Source organism: Lycium barbarum, chromosome 8 (genome assembly GCF_019175385.1).
Source record: "Lycium barbarum isolate Lr01 chromosome 8, ASM1917538v2, whole genome shotgun sequence".
Taxonomy (NCBI): Eukaryota; Viridiplantae; Streptophyta; class Magnoliopsida; order Solanales; family Solanaceae; genus Lycium; species Lycium barbarum.
Genome location: NC_083344.1, coordinates 104,785,683 through 104,806,688, shown reverse-complemented (window position 1 = coordinate 104,806,688; position 21,006 = coordinate 104,785,683). Strand labels below are relative to the sequence as shown.

The window sequence follows — 21,006 nt, the reverse complement described above, 5'->3', positions numbered from 1 at the left end:
AAAGCTTTGGAATTTTCAACCAATACCAATTTAAACCAATTTTTAATTCATACTATCTTTAACCTTGTTTTTTTTTCAACCATGACAAGCAATAGTCTCTCTTTGAATATCTCACAAACCTTTACTGGTGAAAACTGTCATATTTGGTCAGTGAAGATAAAGTTAAACAATTTTATAATGTGTAAGAATAATTCTCTTTTGTTTGAAAATAAAGTTACACAATTACTTTCAACCAACGAAATAGAAAAATTGTCACGGAGAAATGCTTGAAGCATGTGATGTAAAAATGCAAGAAAATTGAGTTCAAGAAGAAGAAGAAAGACTCATGTTACCGATGTGTGTAAGTTCAAAAATACTCAAAAAAGAAATCCACAAGCACATATTGCTAAAGTCGAATTTAAGGAGGAGCAACTTTTCTAGATTGGAGCAATAGAAGCAAGGATGAGTGTTGGATTTTACATCTGTTACTACTACAATTTTCTAGAATAATTAGTTGTTTAGTTCTAGAAGAAAGTCTAATAGTTGATTTAATATAATATTCAGCTTTTTAGTTTTAGTAAGAGTCTAATAATGTTGTTGCAGGAGGAGTCTAATGTTCTATATATGTGCCTATATAAAGGCTTATAATTAATAAAATTTATATAAGACAGTTTTTCATTCATATTTTCTACCTTGTCGCTTGCATCTCTCTCCAAAAATCATAACATGTATAATAAATAAGTTATACATCCTATTCAATACTATTCTCATACATAGTAAACTATGGTATTAGCAATATAGGGGTTATTCATACATGAATAAGCATGACTATAGACAGAACTGTCCTTAATTAATACACCAAAGCAAGCAGTAAATAAAAAATAATCTCAGCATAGCTAATCCAACATTACTAATACACCTTATGCGGTACTATTCTTACACACTCTAACAAATGACCCCTTAGTAGTATTTCTTAGCAATGTGCAGAAAATGAACAAAAAGCTCAACAGGTTTTGACATCATGACCATGTGATCAGATCCTTCAATCACTTCCACTTCATCCGGGGGATTTCTTTCAATCATCCATTCTTGAAGATCCCTTGTTACTACCTTGTCTTCATTAGATAGGATAAAGACTCGACTAACCGATCCATAATTTTTATGCGACAATTTTAGTTCCTTCGACATGTCTTCATCAGTGTACAAATACAATGGTCTCATTAATGTGGTTGCCAGTGCCAAATCCTGAGAAAAACACAAGGAAGGATGGTTAGGTCCATTTTCAGAACAATATGTTTTGTTCAATTCCATTGTTGATGCTTACCTCTATAGGGCTAAGGTGGTAGACATAGTCTGCTAGGTACTTTTGGCCAAAGTTGAATGTAGTTGGAGGATTATTAGGTCCATTATCATACGTATAACGATTATCAAGCAGCGGATTTTGTTGCCTGAGCAACTTTTAACAGCAGAAGAGAATATTAACTAACTTTTAACAGCAGAAAGAGAATATTAACCCATAGAGAAACGATAATCAAGAATTCAGTGCTTAAAGCTCGGCGAAGATGTTCCTACTTTGATGCCCTTTCTTGTTTATGAAATCTCATTTTGAGGTAAATATCAGAAATGCTCCAAGAATACTCAACTAGATATTGATGCTTAACAAAAATCCTTCCAAAATCAATAATTCCGTAACTTGGGGATGTAATAACTCACCTATAGTATAGTCATTGTTTGCAAGTTGAGGTTTGGTCATTAGTATTTGCAAGTACCGAACTTCAGTATCTGAAATACTGGTAAAATACTGAAAACTTATTTCAAGAGTATTCAAAGTGAAGTATGGTTTTCCACTCACAAAATTTCAGCTTTCTTTTCAAGGAAATTCACACCCAAACACAACTTCAATTTCCAAATACTAGTTTTTTCAACTTCAACCAAATATTGTCCAAATGCCTACTGAGCAAAATGGGGACATCAAGAATAAAAAACCTTAGACCAAAACTTAAGCCAGAGAATTCCAAACAGTATCAAGTAAAATATGGTCTGTCATATGAATTAACTGTCATTTCAAAACCACTAAAAGAACATACCACTTTCATGAGTGTTGAAACGTTGAGCGTTGGTCCAGGCATCGCGGCGGAGATAAAAACAGAAGCAGAGATCTTTTCTGGAAAGGTTTCCATGGCCCGAGCAATAGCGAGTCCACCAAGACTATGACCAACAATGACCACCTTCTTATTGGGAGGAAGAGAAGTCATGAAGTTCATCAGTGGCTTAAAGTACTGAGAAATAGATGGAATATCACGTGGCTGTTGATTATTAATCCCAGAAGCAGCCAAGTCAATAGCTGTTACATTGTGTCCTGAAGATCTTATTAAGGCCATTAACTTGTACCAAGACCAGGCTCCATGACATGAACCATGTACTAGCACAAAGTGTTTGCTAAGTTTAGGCGATTGCTTCTCAGATCCTTTTGCATAGCCAACTTGGACTAAGAAGAGCAGAACAAAGCATAGGATCAAAAACATCATCTTCTCCTTTTGACAAGCATATATGGACATAATAAGAACCTATATTGACCTTCAAGCTAAGGAAGATGCAGCTATGTCATCCGTCGACTTTTTCACCTTGACTACATGATTGTTTATTAATTGTGTGTTTTTTTTTCTGATAATGATATTTGCACCAAGTCAAAACCAAGGGCAATTCTTGCCATTAATTTATGAAAACAGAGTGGCTTAATTTATTGTTTATGTAAGTTTAGGCATGTGTTCAACGTCTTGGATGAAAGCTGGATATAATCCTCCCAGAATTGTTTATTAGGAAATGAGTTAATTCTATCGACAGGATCACAATCACGGAGGTTTCTTTGTTAGGGACATTGGCACATACATATACCGGTGCTGATTCTGTAATTGGAAGGTTTTCTTGATTTTGCTTTGGAAAGCCATCATGTTGCTTCCTTCATGCCGAATGCTTATCTTACAAACCAAAACAAACCTCTATGATATACATAGCACTCAATTTTCTTTTTGTTTCTGTTACCCATTATCATCATATGTGGGTTGTCCTCTTCCTCTTTCTTTCCTTCCTTTCTTTCTCTCTCGACAGCTTCGCCACTCTACCGAGGGTCGAGTTACCTCACTATGTTATGTTTGCAGGTATCAACAACCATTTGGTTACGATGAGGAAGTACAAAAAGTAAATCCAACTGGGTCATCCAGACTTGCAAAACATAATGGTCTTCTTCGGGAGCTATATTGTCAAGGTTACGTCAAGGAAAAATAATATGGACTAAAATAATTTTAGATGAATAAAAACGATAATAACCTGAAAAGAACAGTAGCATATTAACATGTAACAGTATATATATATATTCTTCCCTTCAGGAGAAAAAACAGTAGGGAAGGTGGCTTGCTAGGGTCACTTCATACATGTTCACCATAACTATGATTTAGGAAGACTTTTCCTCACATTCTGAAGAGCAAACTCTCCGGTTGCAAAAGTCTGAAAGGATAAAGGTATTGAGTAAACTAATGTAAGTTATTTACACCCCGTGGGAAAAAAAAAATGAAACTACAAACCAAGCTGAATATTTGCATCAAGTAATTTAAGCAGCAGGCATTGAGGTTGAGACGACCACGTAGGATAAGTACTGAATCCCATCCTGAATCTTGCCAATCGATGTGCTATGATCTGCATGAAGATTCCTAGAATACAGATTGGCCTTCTCCTGGATGGATTTCTGACGATCTTGTGAACCAGAGGAAGCACCTTTGATTGCTGCCAAATATGCTTCAGCCACATCTGATATGTCTGCAAAAAGCACAAAGTTCATCATGGATTGACCGGCTTATTTACACCAAAGAACTCGATATATAGGCAAATGTTTTCTGTTACAACAAATATGAGATGCCCATTTATTTCTTTTTTTCTTTTTCTTTTTTGAAACCGATAAATCTCCAGGGGTCTGTGGGGCACAGTTCAAACGCAGAGGATAATGGTCCACCTATACCTTCTCCAATTAAATACCAGGCTTTTGTTTCTTTAAAGACCATTTTCATAGCATAGGCAAACAAATATGTCATAAGAGGCAAACTACATGTGTTCCCCAAACATGATAACCTCATTTTTCAACATTATTCAGACTAGTATTTTGGCTTTAAGCATAGCCAGACATCATACAATTGACAATATATGTATGCATGTAATATATATACACACACGCACACGCACACGTGCACCTCGACTACAATTGACAATAAATATATAGAGAAGTTTTAAAGATAATGAGGAATCTGTAAATCACCTACTACTGCACTAAAAATCACGATCAGAGTCGGTAGGGATAAAAGGAAGAGTCCAATCTCCTTCCTGACGTGATGAATTGAAAAGAATATCAATATAAGCCAGATGTAACCTGTGCGTGCAGGCCTGCTATGCTGATAAAGAGAATTTTGATGAAATTTATTTTGCAGATATGGTGTATGTTCCTTAACCTGTTTGGAGTGGTGTGGGACTGCAGGTGATGCCAGAAACTTTAGGACAAAATGACCAGCTTATGGGCAGAATGTCAGAGAAGAGCTGAAGAAGAGATGGGAGAATATCCCATTATGTATATTTTGGACACTGTAGGTGTACAGAAATGATAAGTGTTTTGAGGATAATATTTTATCCTTCCTTACCTTTTGTAAAGTTTAAATGTCTTCAGAACTTGAAGGAACAGAATATTTACTGGAATTTCTTGGACTATCACACGTAAAGTCCATGATTCCTCAAATTCACTTCTGTAACTATTTGATACTTACTTCTGTAAATCCCCGCAACTTTTAATATTAAGTAAGACCAATTATGGGATTAATGAAATAATTAAGTGGCCTCGAGGTATATCTGGGCCTACATGAGGATGATGAGATCACTGGATACGCGTACGTGTTCATGGTACAAGTTGTACGAGGTTTGGAATGATGGAAGTGACAAAAAAAGAGAACGTGAAAAGAAAACAAAAGTTGGAAGTCCCAGGGTTTGGCGGCTGGGTGGACGTTGTGAGTCCCCTAGGGCGTCCAGATTTCCCCAGTAAAACAAGGGAAACCTGTGAAGTCATCCCCACCGCGCCCGCTGCAGCATCCAAGCCTGGAGGGAGAGATAAGGAGGGGATGCGACACGTCCATAGCAGTCCAAAATGCGTAGGAGAAATGAGGAGAGGCAGTGACCTCATCCCCATCGCGTGCTCCAAGAAGTTGGGGAGAAGAGGGCACACGTGATGTGTCCAGTGCGCCGTCCGTATGGGGTGGAGTGTTAGCCGGCCAAGAACTCGCACGTCCAGAAGATGAAAGTAGCGAAAATGATGATGTTATGATGGATGTGTGGGCATACGAGGAGAGATAGGATTACGAACGAAGATATCTGGGACAAGGTGGGAGTGGCCTCCGTGGTGGACAAGATGAGGGAGGCGAGGTTGAGATAGTTCGGGCATGTGAAGAGGAGATGCACAGATGCCCCAGTGAGAAGGTTTGAGAGGTTGGCTATGGTCTTCTTTTCTTTGTTAAACTTTAAATCCAGTCAAATAGGTACAGATAAATTGAAATAAAGGGAATAACATTCAAAGGAAGTACACAAAGCAAAAGATAAACTAACAAACGTGTGAGAAAAAAAGAGTCATAACTTCATAAGTCTAAGTGTGCATTTATGTGTTTTTAATGACTACTACTTACGGAGATTGCACTAAAGGAAATGAAATTTCTTACACTGACAGATTTGAGTTGCGTGGTATGAAAGATTTTACGATTTTTATTTAGTTAATTTACACAATGTACCAAGAAAATGACTACTAGTTATGGAATCTCAAGTGTCAAAATGTAAATTTTGTATAACAAATATAGTAAAAACAAAAGGGGCACGTGTTATATCCAAAACGTACGAAGCCTTATATGAACTTGGGCAGTCCTCCCCTCATAAGTTAGCTTTTGGGGTTGTGTTAGACCCATGATACCATTGCAGGATTCATCTCACCCGATGTTGGGCCCCCAAATTAAACTGCCCATACTCTAGATGTCCAGCCCTAAGCGTGAGGTGGGGTGTTGAAGAATGAAAAAAAGTCCCTCATCGGTGGTTAATAAGTGGTCTCCTTATATGAACTTGGGCAGTCCTCCCCTCATAAGCTGGCTTTTGGGGTTGAGTTAGACCCATGATCCATTTCTTTACACATAGTATATGCATGCGAAGGGATATATTCATGAGGTGTAGTTTATCTAAGCATTAAGCTATAACAACTAACAAGACCAATAGATACATACATTTTGGAAAACCAGGTCTCTCATTTTCAGTATTTTTCTTAACCAACCATAGGTGACAACAGTTTTGGCAAGCTTAGGGAAGCAAGACCTGTTTGTTAGGCTTTATGTATTTCTTTTCTACGACCCACATAGGCACGATGACCCTGCCTTATCAAGGAACAATAGAAAACTGATAAATTAGACTCTTCACCTGATTTTATGTTTATTGAGATAACTTCAAAGAAGAATTCTTTTTATTGGTCATTGTTTTGTTTTCTACTGGTCAATTTCAGCCTTCTAAATTGGAACTTGCATAAAGGCTAAACATTCTTAAAAAAGCAATCAATATTCTCGTAGGATATATTTATGTGTGTGTGTGTGTGTGTGTGTGTATATATAGTGTGTGTGTGTGTATTATAGGACTGAAGGATCTTAACCTACTAATAACGAGACTAAAACCCGTTGCTTTACCACCATCCTCGCAGATGGCCTGGGGCATAGCAGGATGATCCAAAGGAGTAAGCTTTTGTTGCCCAAAAATGATTGGTGTTGCACACACTAGATGCTACAGATTAAAAGGAGATGAAAGATGAAACGTAAATCATGGATCAACTAAGCCCAATCGCAGACTTTCCTAAAGAGGAACTTCATGTAAATACCATGGAATAAGGTTTGATCCTTTTCATGGAGATTCCGTAAATATTCAAAAAATGGGAAGTTCGACAATACTGAAATTTTTGCAGATTGGAAGCAGTTAATTCATGATCTAGCATGCACAGAATGACCTCTTGAAACCGTTAAATATAGCACATGAATCATAAGAGGTAGGCCATCAATCAAAGTTCTGAAAAACAACAGAGCAAAGATGATGCTTACGACCAAGCCAATAAGGAACAAGATGAAGTCGCAAATTGCAGAACTACATACTTGATGCAAATTTACCTGTAACAAAACTGGAAGAAACTGCTTGAACATATCTGGTCATTGATTGTGCCTTTGCTCGTATAACATTAGCTCTTTCAATAAAATCTTCAGGCCAATCAATTTTCCTAGTTTCCTCCTTGTCATCTTGGTCCACAACTTTATTCGCATTGGAAATGATTGACTTCCCAAGCACCAAAAGTTGAGTCACAGCAAAACAACACAGTTCTGAAAGCCTCTGTTTTAGTAAGGACAATCAATTACAAGTAGATCCATGCTTAAAAGAAGAGACCGTTTCAACTATTCATAAGACACTTGCAGACAGACGGAATGTATACATACATGAACACCCTCTGAATGAAGGGTATCCAGTCTCCCAGTTGTCCTTTGAATCATGTCATTGGGAGCTAGTCCAGCCAAAGCATTTGCAAATCTGCAATGAAATTAAACAAGACATCAACACCACTACCAAGTTATCAGAAACAACTGCAAGCTTTTCAGGTAACCAGCCATCCATTATTATGCAAAAACTCAGTATTCGAATCGACAAGCTCTCTAATATCTCAATCAGATTACTCTCCTTTCATTCACTTCATCAGAACGACAAAAGTTCACTAGCATAGATGTCTGACAGGTATAACCAAACTTGTTTTTTTCCCCTCTTAAATAAGGCAAATAATTTTATCAATGTTTGGGAATCCCCGTATACAAGAAGAATAAATTAAAAAGATTACCCATAAATAATCGTTATATGAATGCAAGTCAAACATATTTTTCAAAGATCTGTGACTTATATATCTCTCCACTTAATTAAAAGACTTTCATTACATTAATAATGTTCAAATAATTTTTTGATGAAGTTAATTTTTTTTCTTTGATGAAGTTAATAATGTTCAAATAATTTTCATTAATATGAGCTCCTAGTTAATCGAAAAGTGTACAATATGCCCTTTAATACTTGAAGAGCAAGCCAAAATTACAGGTTCCATATGGAATGTAAGGGTACAACTCTAAGTTCAGATCTTCCTAAGAACTTAAGAAAAAATTGAGAAGTGCTTAATGTCTACATTCTTATTCTGGTTAAGTTATCTTTTTTTTTTTTTTTCTGATGTCTGGTAGAAGAAGTAATTTCCAAATGGAATTTAGCTTTCATGCTAAATTTAGTACCAACCTTGTCAGACCACAAAAATTCCAAGTGAACTGAAATCGCCATTCTATTCTTTCGTCAATTTTGTCAAAATATCATCATAATCACTTGCGTGAAGGGCCCCAAGCTATGTTGCCCGGATACAGGTAAGGTCACCTGACACGTTGCTCAGAGACGGGTGTGGGCACCCGGCACGGGTGCAGATCTAGAAGTTGGATTTGTCACCACCTAAATCTTAGGATTCCGGTATATGGATGGAGTATGAGTACGTGTTAAGTTACAAAAAATAAATGTATAGAATGACATATATTAGTATGTATTTCAACATTTAATTGAAGTTACTAAATTAAAACTAGTATCATTAAATTCTTTGTAAACGCTCCTTCATCAAAATAAATTCTTTGTAAACACTTAATACTTTATTCATAAGTTACCTTGTGTAATAGCAACTGTTTTCAGTACTTTATGTGAATAAATGTATACACATGTATTATATAACATAAACCCAAAATCAAACCAAATGCTCAATCAACTTATACTTCTTGGCCATAGGTATAGCCAAAGCACTAAAGTAAGGTTGACCATGTTAAAGACATCATTAAGTAAATAAAAGTGTTAACAGCTTAAGCTTATAAATGAGATGGGCACACACTTCAATATGGTATCAAAGCAAGAGGTTCTGCGTTCGAGTTTCACTGCCACCCAATATTTAAAAAAATAAAATAAAAAAATCCACGTGCTTGACCCATGAAACAAAATCAGCCCCGCATGTGAGGGGGCGTGTTGAAGATATCATTAAGTAAATAAAAATGTGCTCCTCTAACCGCTTAAACTTTTGGATGAGATGATCACACTTTTTTTTTTAAATGAAAAAAAAAAGTGTGTGACCATCTCGTCTAAAAGTTTAAGCGGTTAGAGGAGACCAAATCCAGTGTGGATCTCACACCAAACCCATATCGTGTCAGATCAACACGGTTGCGGTAGGATTTTGAAGGATCTAAGCAACATAGGCCACAGGAATAGTCGATCAACACATTAATGGCCTCGAACAATTGGCCAACACATTAATAAGAGGTACAGTCACAAGATTTTTTTTGAGAAGAAGGTGCAGTCACAAGATAGCTACGCTCTTAAAAAGAGGTGCACTGATCCAAAGTTTGGGCAAACCTGGGAGTAGTCGGGCAATTATAGATTCTGGAGCTGAGCTTCTTTGGAATGAAACAGGTGATGTCAAGGACAGTAAGGGCTTGCTTTGAAGCTGGATGGGCTGCTGGTGCAGGAAAGTGAGGCAAATAGGGAAAGCAGTTCTAGTTGCTGTCTGTTCGGTGATTTGGAAATAAGGAAGCCAGTGATAATTTGAGGGCAAAACTAAACCTTTACATATTTTAATAGAAGTTTTAAGTCTTTGGAATGTATATAATGAATAAAGCATGCTAGAATTCATTAGTACACTGCACCTCTGACCTGTTCTATAAACTGTGACTGGTTTTGTTGCTGCAATAGGGAATTTCGGCCACTTTTTTATTGGGGGTTCCCCTTTTTGTATGTGCAACACCGTCTTAGCGCTTGCTCCTCACATAAATAAAATATACTTCACAAGATGTGAGCAATCAACGGGACTCTTTGTGGCCCCTTAAAAGCACTGCTACCCCACGACAAACAAAGAAAGTAGAAAGCAAAGGAAATAGAGCATATCTGTCACGACCCAACCCCGTAGGCCGTGACTAGTGCCCGAATTGGACACTCATGTCACTTGTTAACTATAGTCATTTACAGCTAGCATATCATGAACTCATTTGTTTAGAAAAGACAGGACGTTATTCTAAAGCTGTCACAATTCTGTATGTCATATGCACATGTCTTCTGAGGAGTTAAAACTTTTCAACAACAACACATATATATATATATACGCAAGCTGACAAGGCTGCCACTACACGCAACATTCCAAACATACACACATATGCAAGCCGACAAGGCTGCCATCATGAATGGGTACGCCCCAAACATAAGTCATGTTCATACAACGCAACAACGACTATATACAGACCCACACAGATGTCCACAGACCTCTAAGAGTAATGACCGTATCATATGGCGGGACAGGGCCCCGCCGCACCCAAATAAACACATATGAATTCAACATAAGGGAGTTATACCACAAGCTAGGCTCCGGAACAAAGGAGCAGTCAAAAATAGCTGAATAAGTGTCCTAAGCTGGCGGATCTCCGAAACGAGCGTCTGTACCTGCGGGCATGAACGCGGCCCCCCGAAGAAAGGGGGGTCAGTACGGAATATGTACTGAGCATATAAAGCATGAAACATAGTGATAGACTCATACTGAGATAAGATGTACAGGACTCAATGCAACCAACAGAATTTCATAAAAACTTGCCTTTGAACATATTTCGTCTGTATCGTTCTCATATCAATATTAACATAGTGTTTTGTAATCAATGTTGCATAATCATTCCGTATATAACATGTATAACGTGTCCCGGCCCTTTAGTAAGGGACTCGGTAATCATAATCATAGCATCATAAACATAAACATATACGTGTCCCGGTCCTTTAGTAAGGGACTCGGTAATAAGGAATATATGCCCTCCTGGCCACCATCTCCATATCATCATATCATCATGTCATCATGTCATCATCATACTTATATATATATATATATATAACGTGTCCCGGCCCTCTAGTGAGGGACTCGGTGAATAATATAGTAAACATGTGCACGAAAACGTGTCCTGGCCCGGGACTCAGTGAAGGATATAGCGGTAAGCACGAGCAGAGTAATAAGCAACCACATATATGCAATTCATCTTTTGAGACTCAATGGATAAGCAACTAACCGGCTCTAAAGTATTGGGATAATAATCATATTCAATTCTTTTCAACTCTCATTATAAGTTATAGCAAGGAACGTTTCAGCTTTCATGTACATGTATCAAATTGACATGGTGTAGTTTCTGAAAGTCAAGTATGCTTCTGTTCATGCCATTCTTTTAAGAGTAAGAACTTCTATACATCATTCATTAGTCAATCATGTAGTAGACTCGTGACAATAACATTAAGGAAATATAGAATCATAAGTCATGCATGGAACTAGAGAGTAGAATTTACCCCAAGGTTCATATCGTTTCATACTTACGTCTAGGACATGCCAAAAGAAAGAAAGAATAGGCTTTACATACCTTTAGCGTTTAGTCGTATTATACTTGTACTTGCTGCCCAATAACACTTATCCTATATCAAGATATCAAGAGCTACAATTAGTCTACAAAGGAATTTAATACGTATTTTGACGCTCACAATCCCTTTCTAACGTTTAAACGACGTTTCGTTCGCATTCAAACCAACTACATACAACCAATCCAACATCAATAATCATATGTTCAATACCAATCCGGACAGCCCACATAACATTCCAAATATCCCACATTCACAACATTCCATAACGATTCACATACGGCTACTACATTCTCAAGTTACTCCTAATAATCCGTAGCCTTAACGTTTTCGTGTAACAACTTTACAACAACCCAAACAACGTAAATGCAATATATATTCTTAACTATCATTAGTCTTTCCAATTTAAAGAAGACAACATGTCCAAAACAGTTCCTAACAACAACACGCCCAAAACAGTCCCTAACCAATCCACACGCCCAAAACAGTCCCTAACCAACAACATAAAGGTGCCCGGAATTCTTGCAAACGATTACGAACATACCAAGCAAACCACATATGATTCTTACACCTTATTTCATGTCTTCATTTCATATAATTTCAGTAAAATACGACCAGCAGTCACACGATAAATATATCACCAAATTCGTACGCAAATAGCTACATTGTCGACACTAAAACCTCACAACGACAACAACATGTTTAATGACATTAATTTCATGATTTTTGGAACTGTTTTAGCATCATTTCCATTCTTACAACAGCCCACAATTCATCTCAATTGCAACTTGAATCAATGCACTTTACTTTCACTAAACGTTTGCAACAAGAATCAACATTCAACACACACAAATTCACTTCTAACATCAAAACTGTCCACGGTTTTGGACTGCCTATACACTCCATCATAATTCACTTCTTTAACACCTCAATTCACATATTCAACATGCATACAATACACCATAATGTCCATAACAATAACAATCCAAATGTGACACAAAACAGTCCCTAAATCTCCCCTAAAACAGTACCTTTTTCACGGCTACAACACCCTTCCCAAAATTTCATGATTTTTATCCGTTTATCCAACTACAACACATTCAATCCATTTCCAATACATGTTCAAGAAGATAAAGCATGACTTCATTAGAACCTTCAACACACGGCTCATTTTCATTTCAAGAAAAACAGTCCAATATCCAACATGCAACATCACAACCAAACTTCTACAATCTTTGTTCATTTACCTATGTTGATACATATTCAATTCATCAACAATACATACAAAATGAAATCAATCATGAATTCACCTCACTCACGGCTCACTCTCTACTTCAACTACAACAACAATCCAACAACAACATGCATGAACTATACATTCAAATCATCATACAACACAAGAACAATAAGCATTCTTACCTTTCAATCTTGTTCTTCACCTTGGCCGAAAATTCAACTCTATTGAGGTGCTACACTTCCTTGTTTCTTTTCAACAACTACTACACATTCTTATACACTAGATGAGGAGTTAAATTGGTGGAGAAAACTGAATTTTTTGAAGAAATTCTTGAACCTCACTCTCGGCTAGCTCTTAGCCGAGAGCTCCTCTCTCTACACTCTACTTTCTCTAACTTTGAATGTTGAAATGACTTTGTGAAAATGTGGAGTGAGCAGATTTTTGTGTCGATATGTTCCCCTCCTTGATTTGGACATGTGGATCACACTAATTTTGGGTCAAGATTCCTTGACCAAAGCATTGTAATGCACGGCCAAACATGGCCTAAAAGTGGGCTGTTTTTTTTTTTTTTTTTTTTTGGTTTTGTCTTCCCAATCCCACTTATTAATCCAAGTGTGATTAGTTTAATCCCAATTTTCCATTAACACTTCCATGCCAAACGAAAATTGTAGACAACTTGTGATTCGAAACGAAACCGGAAGTTAAAATTTCTACTTCGTATCTTAAGATAGTCTTGTCTCTAACTTGTCGCGTTTATTTTAAAACGTCCCAATGTATGAAAATATGGGATATAACAATATCAGATCTACGTTACCCTGCTGCCAATTCTGCAGCCTTGATCACACTGGAATCATGCAAATTCTTCACCTCATCTGTACTGTCCCAGGTTCCAGTCTCAACTTTCTCCCTTTTTTCTGACTCTATATCATTTCCATCAACTTCAGAACTCAAGTAAAAAATCTGATGAACCTCTTTAAGCTTTCCATCGTAAGTAGACCTTTGATCAGATGGAAGTTTTGCTTTTTTCCGGTTGAACAGCATTGTGTAATGGTTGGACAATGCCTCCAGCTCCTGTGAGCAAATCATATGATAAGACAAAGGCTTTCGAGGAAAAACAAAGGGACCTCAAACATAAAGAAAACCACTTGTATGAGAAGGAAGAGACCTCCAACTGCTCTGGACCACCATAAATATAGAAGCATCGATCAAATGTAACTTGCTCAAATAACTGATCTTCATCTATTTTCGCTTCAGCTTCTTTGGAGTTCTTGTCAACATCCATACCAGTTTCTAATATCAGAAGCTCCATAGTTTCTCTGCCCAGCAGCTCAAGCGCTTCCATTCCTTTAGCAGTAAAACTTTTTCCAGTCTGCAGAAAGGTTCCAATATAAATTACGCAGCTGAAGACAGGGAAAAAAGAAAATCATATCTTGATCCGACCTCCAGTATGGATGGTGCAATGGAACCAGTAGTGGCAGGTAAACCACCATGCTGAATTGATTCCGCAATATTTACAGCTGAATTCTCAAGCCTGAAAATACAAATCAAAATATTATTAGCTTAGCAATTTCGGCTGTGCCACATGACAAAACACCCAGGTAATGACTAAACGCTGAGCACAGCTTCAGGGTGACCAGTTCTCGTGCTTACTGGTTCTTCATTTTCAGCCATCCTGGATTGGAATTTGTGACTGCTTTTCTTAGTCCATAAATATGTGACAGTATCTGTGTGTATAAATATATCTCTAAATATTTGTATATATATGCATGGGGCAAATCATAAAGTCATGTGTCACAATTTATGATTTTACACCACTCTAAGGTTATCCAATAGCACATTGAAACATTTATCTCTAATAGAGTTAATCCCCAAGCATAAAATCAAATTGCTATAACATTGCTTCTCAAATAGACCATGATGTATCGAATAAGTGCTTAAAACAAGTACTTTTTTTTAGAAAATATGCTCCACCCTAGCCATGTAAAGCTTTCTAAAGTGCGGACTGAAGAATGACAATTATTTCACACTTCAGACATCAGTAGACATACTTGCGGACTAAATCAGAACCTCCTTTGATTGCATTTCCTAATGCTTGCCAAGCTCCTGAAGCAAAATTCTCGACTAAATGGTCAATAACACTCAAACCCTACACATTAAGCTAGCATGGTCAAAACCATGACCATACCAAGCAAATACAGCAAAATTTCCTCTACAATTAAAATATAAATAGAAGAAAATGGAGATGGGAGGGCCTCACATGCTTAAAAAAAACCTGCAAAAGAAATACTTCTCAATGTGTGTCAATTGAGCTAACATCTAACATCTGTTTAATATAACTTGCCTGGCCAAGGAATGAATCTTCACTAGCTTTCTCTAATTTTTCTAGAGCAGCCTTGCGTTTCTTGTCACTCTCCTCTCCACTTTCCACTTCACCAGTAGATACTTCAGAACCATCCTGGTATGAGGATTCAGAATCTACCAATAGAGACACCTGGGAATTTAAGGTCATTAGTTTAACACTATTTCCCTTCCATAATGTCGAAATAACACGTAAACTAAGCTTGTGGAGTAAATAATCAAGATCAAGCAGGATAATAACAGGCAAATGTTGATGGGGGATGAATTTGGAGACCTTTACTTCGGTCAGAAGGTGTCAATTCATTTTATTGCTATAAGCTGTATTTACAAACTCTAGTTTCCTCCAGAAAACAGAAGGTGAGGAAAGGAAAAATAACTCAATTTGAATGGCATTTCCAATATGCAATCTAGTCATAGGACTGTAAAAGTGAATTTAAGCTGCAGTACTGTGATCAAGCACCAGTATTTAGATGAGACTCTTCCAAACGACAGAACTGGCCGACATGTGACAGCCAAACAAAATCTGAATATTAGGCATCTAGCATATTTATTTACGAAGCATTCAGACTGTGGTTTTGATGATATAACAATAACCCTTAGTATAGATCTAATCAGTTTAAAGAGATCTTTGCCTTCGTGGAAAACCAACTCACCCTGGATGAATACTACTGTTACATTGCCAATGGAGATTTGAAACAATATGCATCTTGCCTAAAAGAAGACATCAGCAACTGGGGCGCAAGCTATGCCATTGTGGATGATGAACGGGCTAGCATAACCTAATAAGTTACCAAAGGCCCGCCAAAAACTAATTATAACAATTCTCCTCAAGTTTCTACATGGCTTACCAAACTATTCCTAATATCAACAGTAACAGTACTGACAGACGTAGCTGAAGGATGTCATAGTAGCATTTTAAATATGTAAATGATAGAGAAAAATAAGATTTGGCCAGTGCAGTGTGTGGTTAGGAAACACCTATATGTGCAACATCAAAAGATGATAAGTATGCACCATTAAGGAAAGACCAATGCCATACATCCACAAGTTGCATAACGTATCAATCAATTAATCGACTATGTGTCAATTCCAAATTAGTTAGGGTCAGCTGCATGAATCGTCATATCCAATCTACTCTATTGAAGCCCCTTTCATTTCTTTAAAAGACAATATCATGCTGATGGCTTTTGTTAACAAGCAAGGAAGAGCTTTATCAAGAAACAGGCAAGGAAGAGCTTTATCAAGAAACAGGCAAGGAAGAGTACTCTGTGTTGCAAAAGAAGATCGCATGCGTTACCCAAAAGTTTTAGCAAAAAAGCAAAATGTTTCTTCCTCAGTGGATATACAAAATTATAAATAAACTAAAAACTCAACATAAAGAAAATTATCCACCTCGTTGAACTCAAAATGAGACCAATGAAACGATCAAAAAGAATTGTCAATGCAATTAGTGAAAGGCCAGAATAGTTCGGACTAATTCCACAGAAATGGAGTATTAACCAGGCCAATTTCAAATGGAGAGCCAAATAAGTCCCTAAATCAGATAGTAGATCTGTTAAATTCTTGTTTTCCTAAAAAATTAAGAATACTGTAATCCATAGTTCGTTCACACGAGTGGGCATTATCAACCTGCCATCAGCAATCAGTCAACTACGCCTCAATCACAAACTAGTTGATGTCAGCTATATGAATGCTTTACATGCACCCAAGGGTGTGCCCTAGTGGTTAGTGAAGTGGGTTGAGAACCATAACGTCTCAGGTTCAAATCCCAGTAGAAACGAAAAACACTAGGTTATTTCTTCCTAGCTGTCCTAGCTTTGGTGGACAAAGTTACCCGGTACCTATTGCAGGTGGGAGGTGGCAGGTATCCCGTGGAATTAGTCAAAGTGCGCGTAAGCTGGCTCGGACACCACAGTTATCAAAAAAATATGAATCCTTTACATCCATTCTCTTCTAGCTTGATTTCACCCAATACTAAAAATTTGTCTTTAAAAGGCAAAATATACAAACTGAACTAATTACATTTTCTCGCGCTGCATTTTCTTATATTCTATTACACTCTGTTTGGATGGTTGTTACCTATTGTACTATATTGTGCTGTTAGTTTAAATACAATGTTTGGTTTGATTGTTACTTAAATTTTATTGTATCGTATCGTTAAATTCATGTATCAACGAAAAGTTCCATTTTGTGTGATCGCGTCGTTACCTTTTTTTCTCATTTTGTCTTTACTTATTAGTATCTAACAATCCAATTTTATCCTTTATTCCTACCTTTTTATAGTTGCTCTATATGAAACGAGGAAAAATGATACAATCTATCTAGCCGTTGTATTCATCAAAACAATACAGTACACTATAACACGATACATTATGAAACAATACATAACAACCGTCCAAACAAAGTGTTATAAAAAGATACAAATAGGCGGGATCAAATATAATGAGCTAAGTTTATGCAAAGAAAAAAGAAAAATTTGGGAGAGAAATAAGAAGAAAGAGAAGTAGTACATTGCGAGATATCTCATCAGCAGCAACAGTAGCTGCCATTTGAAATTCCGTAATATAAGAAAATCCCCACCCACCACCGCCCCATCACTAGGTGCCTGTGCTGACTCTGCAGCTAATATAATTGGTGTTTTCACTATCTCATCATTCGAACATCTTGTCGTTTTGTCTGACATTTTCGGTTGACAGATTTCTCAAAGTTCTAACCCTTTTTTTTTAATTACCTTAGATGTGAAGAAAAGAGAACTTTTGGAGTGTTGCGAGTACGATGGCGTATTGCTCTTACATTTCTGGTGGTTAAATGTTTGGTATTTGTTCATTTTTGTAATTTCTTAATTAGAAATTACAGCCTAATACCTATCTATTTTACAAAATAACCGGCAGTTTGGTATATTTTGTTCTTAAATAGACATATACTATACATATAACATAGATATCAGTGTATAGCTTTTGTATATTTAGACTAGTGCCAGTAATTAAGTTTGACCGACGATACATTTACTTAAGTTTCCCTTCTTAATTCTTACTAGCAAAGTGCGTAAACATTTCACTGATATTTTATTTGGACAGTGCTATTTAATTTGTACTTATTTTTTAAAATTATGTTCGCCACTCCGACAGCCGGAAGCACAGAACTCGGAGTCCCTTAAAATTTCCAGGGCCTCGCCTGACGGAATAGGCTCCCGTGTGTGATCCCAACACCTCTCTATTGAGGCTTGTAGAGAGGTGCAAGACAATCAGGGCGTGATCGATATTGAGGGCGAAGAGGAGAATCCTCCGTCCCCAGGAATGGCAGGGCCGGAGGCTCTCTCTGAGCATGGAGGCCCAGTGAACCTTTCAGAACATGCAAGCCCCAACCCCTTACCATTGCACTTCAGCACAAACAAAACCGGTGAGGCTTCCACTCAAACAGGGCTGGCTAGTCCGAACTTAAAAACCCAACTGTACCAGCTTGCCAACCAGATCCTTGCATGTCACACCTCCACCACCTCCATCATAGCTGAGGTGGGGAAACTGCAAGTGCCGAACTCTGTAACTGCTGAGAATCACCGATTGCCTCGAGAAGTTGAAATGCTCCGAATAAGATGTCGTGAATCTGAATCCTTGAAGCACTCCCTTTGGCTGAGTTACGACGAAACCAAGCACCAACTGGACGAAGACAAAAAGTCCTTGCAGACCAAAGGTCCTAGCCTTCAAGAGCAAGTCCGCCTCCTGTAGAGCGAACTGGAGACTGCTCGGGGTCAGCTCAGATGCACAGAAGCTTCCTAGGCCCAACTCCGAGCAAAGTAGGAAAGTCTACAGCGGCGCCGGGTTGCCTAGGAGCATAAGGTCAGTCTGATGCGTGACCTTGCTATTCTGAAGTCCTGTCGGATGCCCTCCATGAGGCTTTGGACAAGAAACTGGACCTGGAGAAGGCCTTGCTATATACCGATGTGGATTTTGTGGCCGCTGAGTCTGCCATGGCGAACTTGCGATCGTCTGAGGATAGCAGCTTTGATAGTGGAGACTCGGGAGCCCCCGCTCTTGCTGAGAGTGGTCAGTCTTCCCCTTAACTTTTGATTCCCTGTAGTTTTGATAGCCCTGCGTGCCCGTGTTTTATTTATTCTAGGGCTTGCATGTCCTTGTTCTGCTTTTTGAACAATTATGCTTACAATCTCCTACCTCCGGGCTTTTGGAAAAGATTCTATGATAGCTGCTCCAATGTTTTGAAGAGTAAAATTTCTGTTGCACTTCCCGCATTTTCTTTTAATAATTCAAAGACAGGAAGTGTATATTCGTAATTACTAGAGCCCCAAAGTCCGGGTTCATCTACTGATTTCTACCCATGAGCCTTCGGGTGCACCTACCTGCTCCTTCGATTTTAGACCCCTCAAAGGTTCGGACTGTGACAACTTTGATTATCTCACCGGAGTAATATTAATCCGAATCGTACTTGGTACTGATTTGCGGAATAGTTCTTAAGCTTTTCCGAACTTAATCTTCTTTGTAAGAAGTTTTAATTGTTATAAAAGAGGGCCCTTATGTCTCGGTGCCTAGAAAAGGACATCTCATTTGCGCCTTGGCACAAAGTTTTTTGGTATGACGTTTAATTGCGTCAGTTTACCGTACTTTGCTTAACATGGCAAAGAAATTTGCTTAACGTGGCTAAAATATTTGCTTAACATGGCAAAGAAAATACTTGCTTAGCATGGCAAAGATATTTCAAAATAGGAAGAATTTCATATTTATTTCCCTAGCTTTTTCTTGAGCTTAATAAAACCTCGGCTACCATCTAGTGTGGTTAGTTCGAATACACGTGAATACTTCATCCGGGCAGTCCCCGGTGGTGTTATTTGAATTACCTAAGTCGTAGCCACAATCACCTCAATCTCCCTAATGTTTGGAAGCAAAAACTGAAGTTCCAAACATTGTATAATGCCTCCGGGAAAACCTGTTGACGACCGAGCAGTACAGGCTCATTAAAAACCTTGCCGGAAAAACACAATTGGGACAAAAATTGGTCGAAGGGAAAAAGAGTGCAGCACCACCGGCCATAGTTTTCACGCTAAGCAGAATATCTCTTGAGGAAACTAACATTCCCATTACTAGGGACTTGCATGTTGCCTTCTTCCTCCAATTTATACGAAACTTTACCGGTATTGCCAATCACCTTGTCTGGACCTTCCCAGTTTGGATCTAGCTTTCCAGCATTTGCGTCTCGAGTACTTTGTGTCACCTTCCATAGCACCAAGTCCCCGAGTTTGAAATGTCGGAAGTTGGTGCGACGATTGTAATATCGTTCCATTCGTTGTTTCTGAGCAACCATCCGAACGTACACGAGGTCTCTGTGTTCCTCCAATAAATCCAACTGCGCCAACATTGCGTCAGCATTGGTCTGCTTTTGTGCCTAGTCATACCGTGGACTAAGGGTCCCAACTTCCACCGGCATCAATGCCTCTTCCCCGTATACAAGGAAGAAAGATGTTTCACCCGTACTGGATTTTGCCGTGGTCCTGTAAGCTCGTAGCACCTCCGGTAACTTTAATGGCCATGCCCCCTTGGCATCTTCTAACTTCTTCTTCAAATTTTGGATAACCATCTTGTTTGTTGACTCCGCCTGACTGTTACCGCTGGGATGATTAGGAGAAGATGTGACCCTTTTGATGTTCAATTCTTTGAGGAAGTTTGTGATCTCGGCTTCAACGAACTGCGGACCATTGTCACAAATGATTTCCTTTAGGATCCCGAACCGATAAATTATATGACTCAAAATAAAATCGATCACTTCCTTCTCTCGGACCTTTTTATGTGTTGCTTCCTCGACCCATTTAGAGAAATAATCTATTACCATCAACACAAACCGTACCTGACCAGGTCCCGCCGGTAATGGCCCTACTATATCCATACCCAATTTCA

The 21,006-nt window shown here is 38.1% G+C and overlaps 2 protein-coding genes across 3 annotated transcripts; both read right to left on the bottom strand.

Annotated features, from left to right (window-relative positions):
• Positions 1–785: 785 nt before the first annotated feature.
• LOC132605218 (methyl jasmonate esterase 1-like) lies at positions 786–2,573 on the bottom strand. Of its 2 annotated transcripts, XM_060318433.1 has the most exons (3): positions 2,067–2,573; positions 1,304–1,435; positions 786–1,224 (listed from the first exon to the last, which is right to left on the bottom strand). In XM_060318433.1, the coding sequence occupies exons 1-3, from the start codon at positions 2,535–2,537 to the stop codon at positions 940–942; spliced, it is 888 nt and encodes a 295-aa protein (XP_060174416.1). In that variant the 5' UTR covers positions 2,538–2,573; the 3' UTR covers positions 786–939. The 2 variants fall into 2 exon arrangements, with proteins under 2 accessions (XP_060174416.1, XP_060174414.1); XM_060318431.1 differs by lacking the exon at positions 1,304–1,435.
• A 756-nt stretch (positions 2,574–3,329) lies between these two features.
• LOC132608076 (uncharacterized) lies at positions 3,330–17,652 on the bottom strand. Its single transcript, XM_060322148.1, has 9 exons — positions 17,614–17,652; positions 15,087–15,236; positions 14,794–14,891; positions 14,186–14,276; positions 13,911–14,114; positions 13,560–13,816; positions 7,515–7,605; positions 7,194–7,410; positions 3,330–3,792 (listed from the first exon to the last, which is right to left on the bottom strand). Exons 1-9 carry the CDS (start codon positions 17,650–17,652, stop codon positions 3,587–3,589), a joined length of 1,353 nt encoding a protein of 450 aa, XP_060178131.1. The 3' UTR covers positions 3,330–3,586.
• Between the last annotated feature and the right edge of the window lie 3,354 nt (positions 17,653–21,006).

Coding starts and splice junctions, on each gene's coding strand:
- LOC132605218 (XM_060318433.1), bottom strand. CDS start 2,537: ATGTCCATATATGCTTGTCAAAAGGAGAAGATGATGTTTTTGATCCTA. Junction 1,436..2,066: donor TTTCAACACTCATGAAAGTG/GTATGTTCTTTT, acceptor TGCTGTTAAAAG/TTGCTCAGGCAACAAAATCC. Junction 1,225..1,303: donor ACCACCTTAGCCCTATAGAG/GTAAGCATCAAC, acceptor TGTTTTTCTCAG/GATTTGGCACTGGCAACCAC.
- LOC132608076 (XM_060322148.1), bottom strand. CDS start 17,652: ATGGCAGCTACTGTTGCTGCTGATGAGATATCTCGCAAT. Junction 15,237..17,613: donor CTGATGAGATATCTCGCAAT/GTACTACTTCTC, acceptor TTAAATTCCCAG/GTGTCTCTATTGGTAGATTC. Junction 14,115..14,185: donor TTGCACCATCCATACTGGAG/GTCGGATCAAGA, acceptor ACCTTTCTGCAG/ACTGGAAAAAGTTTTACTGC.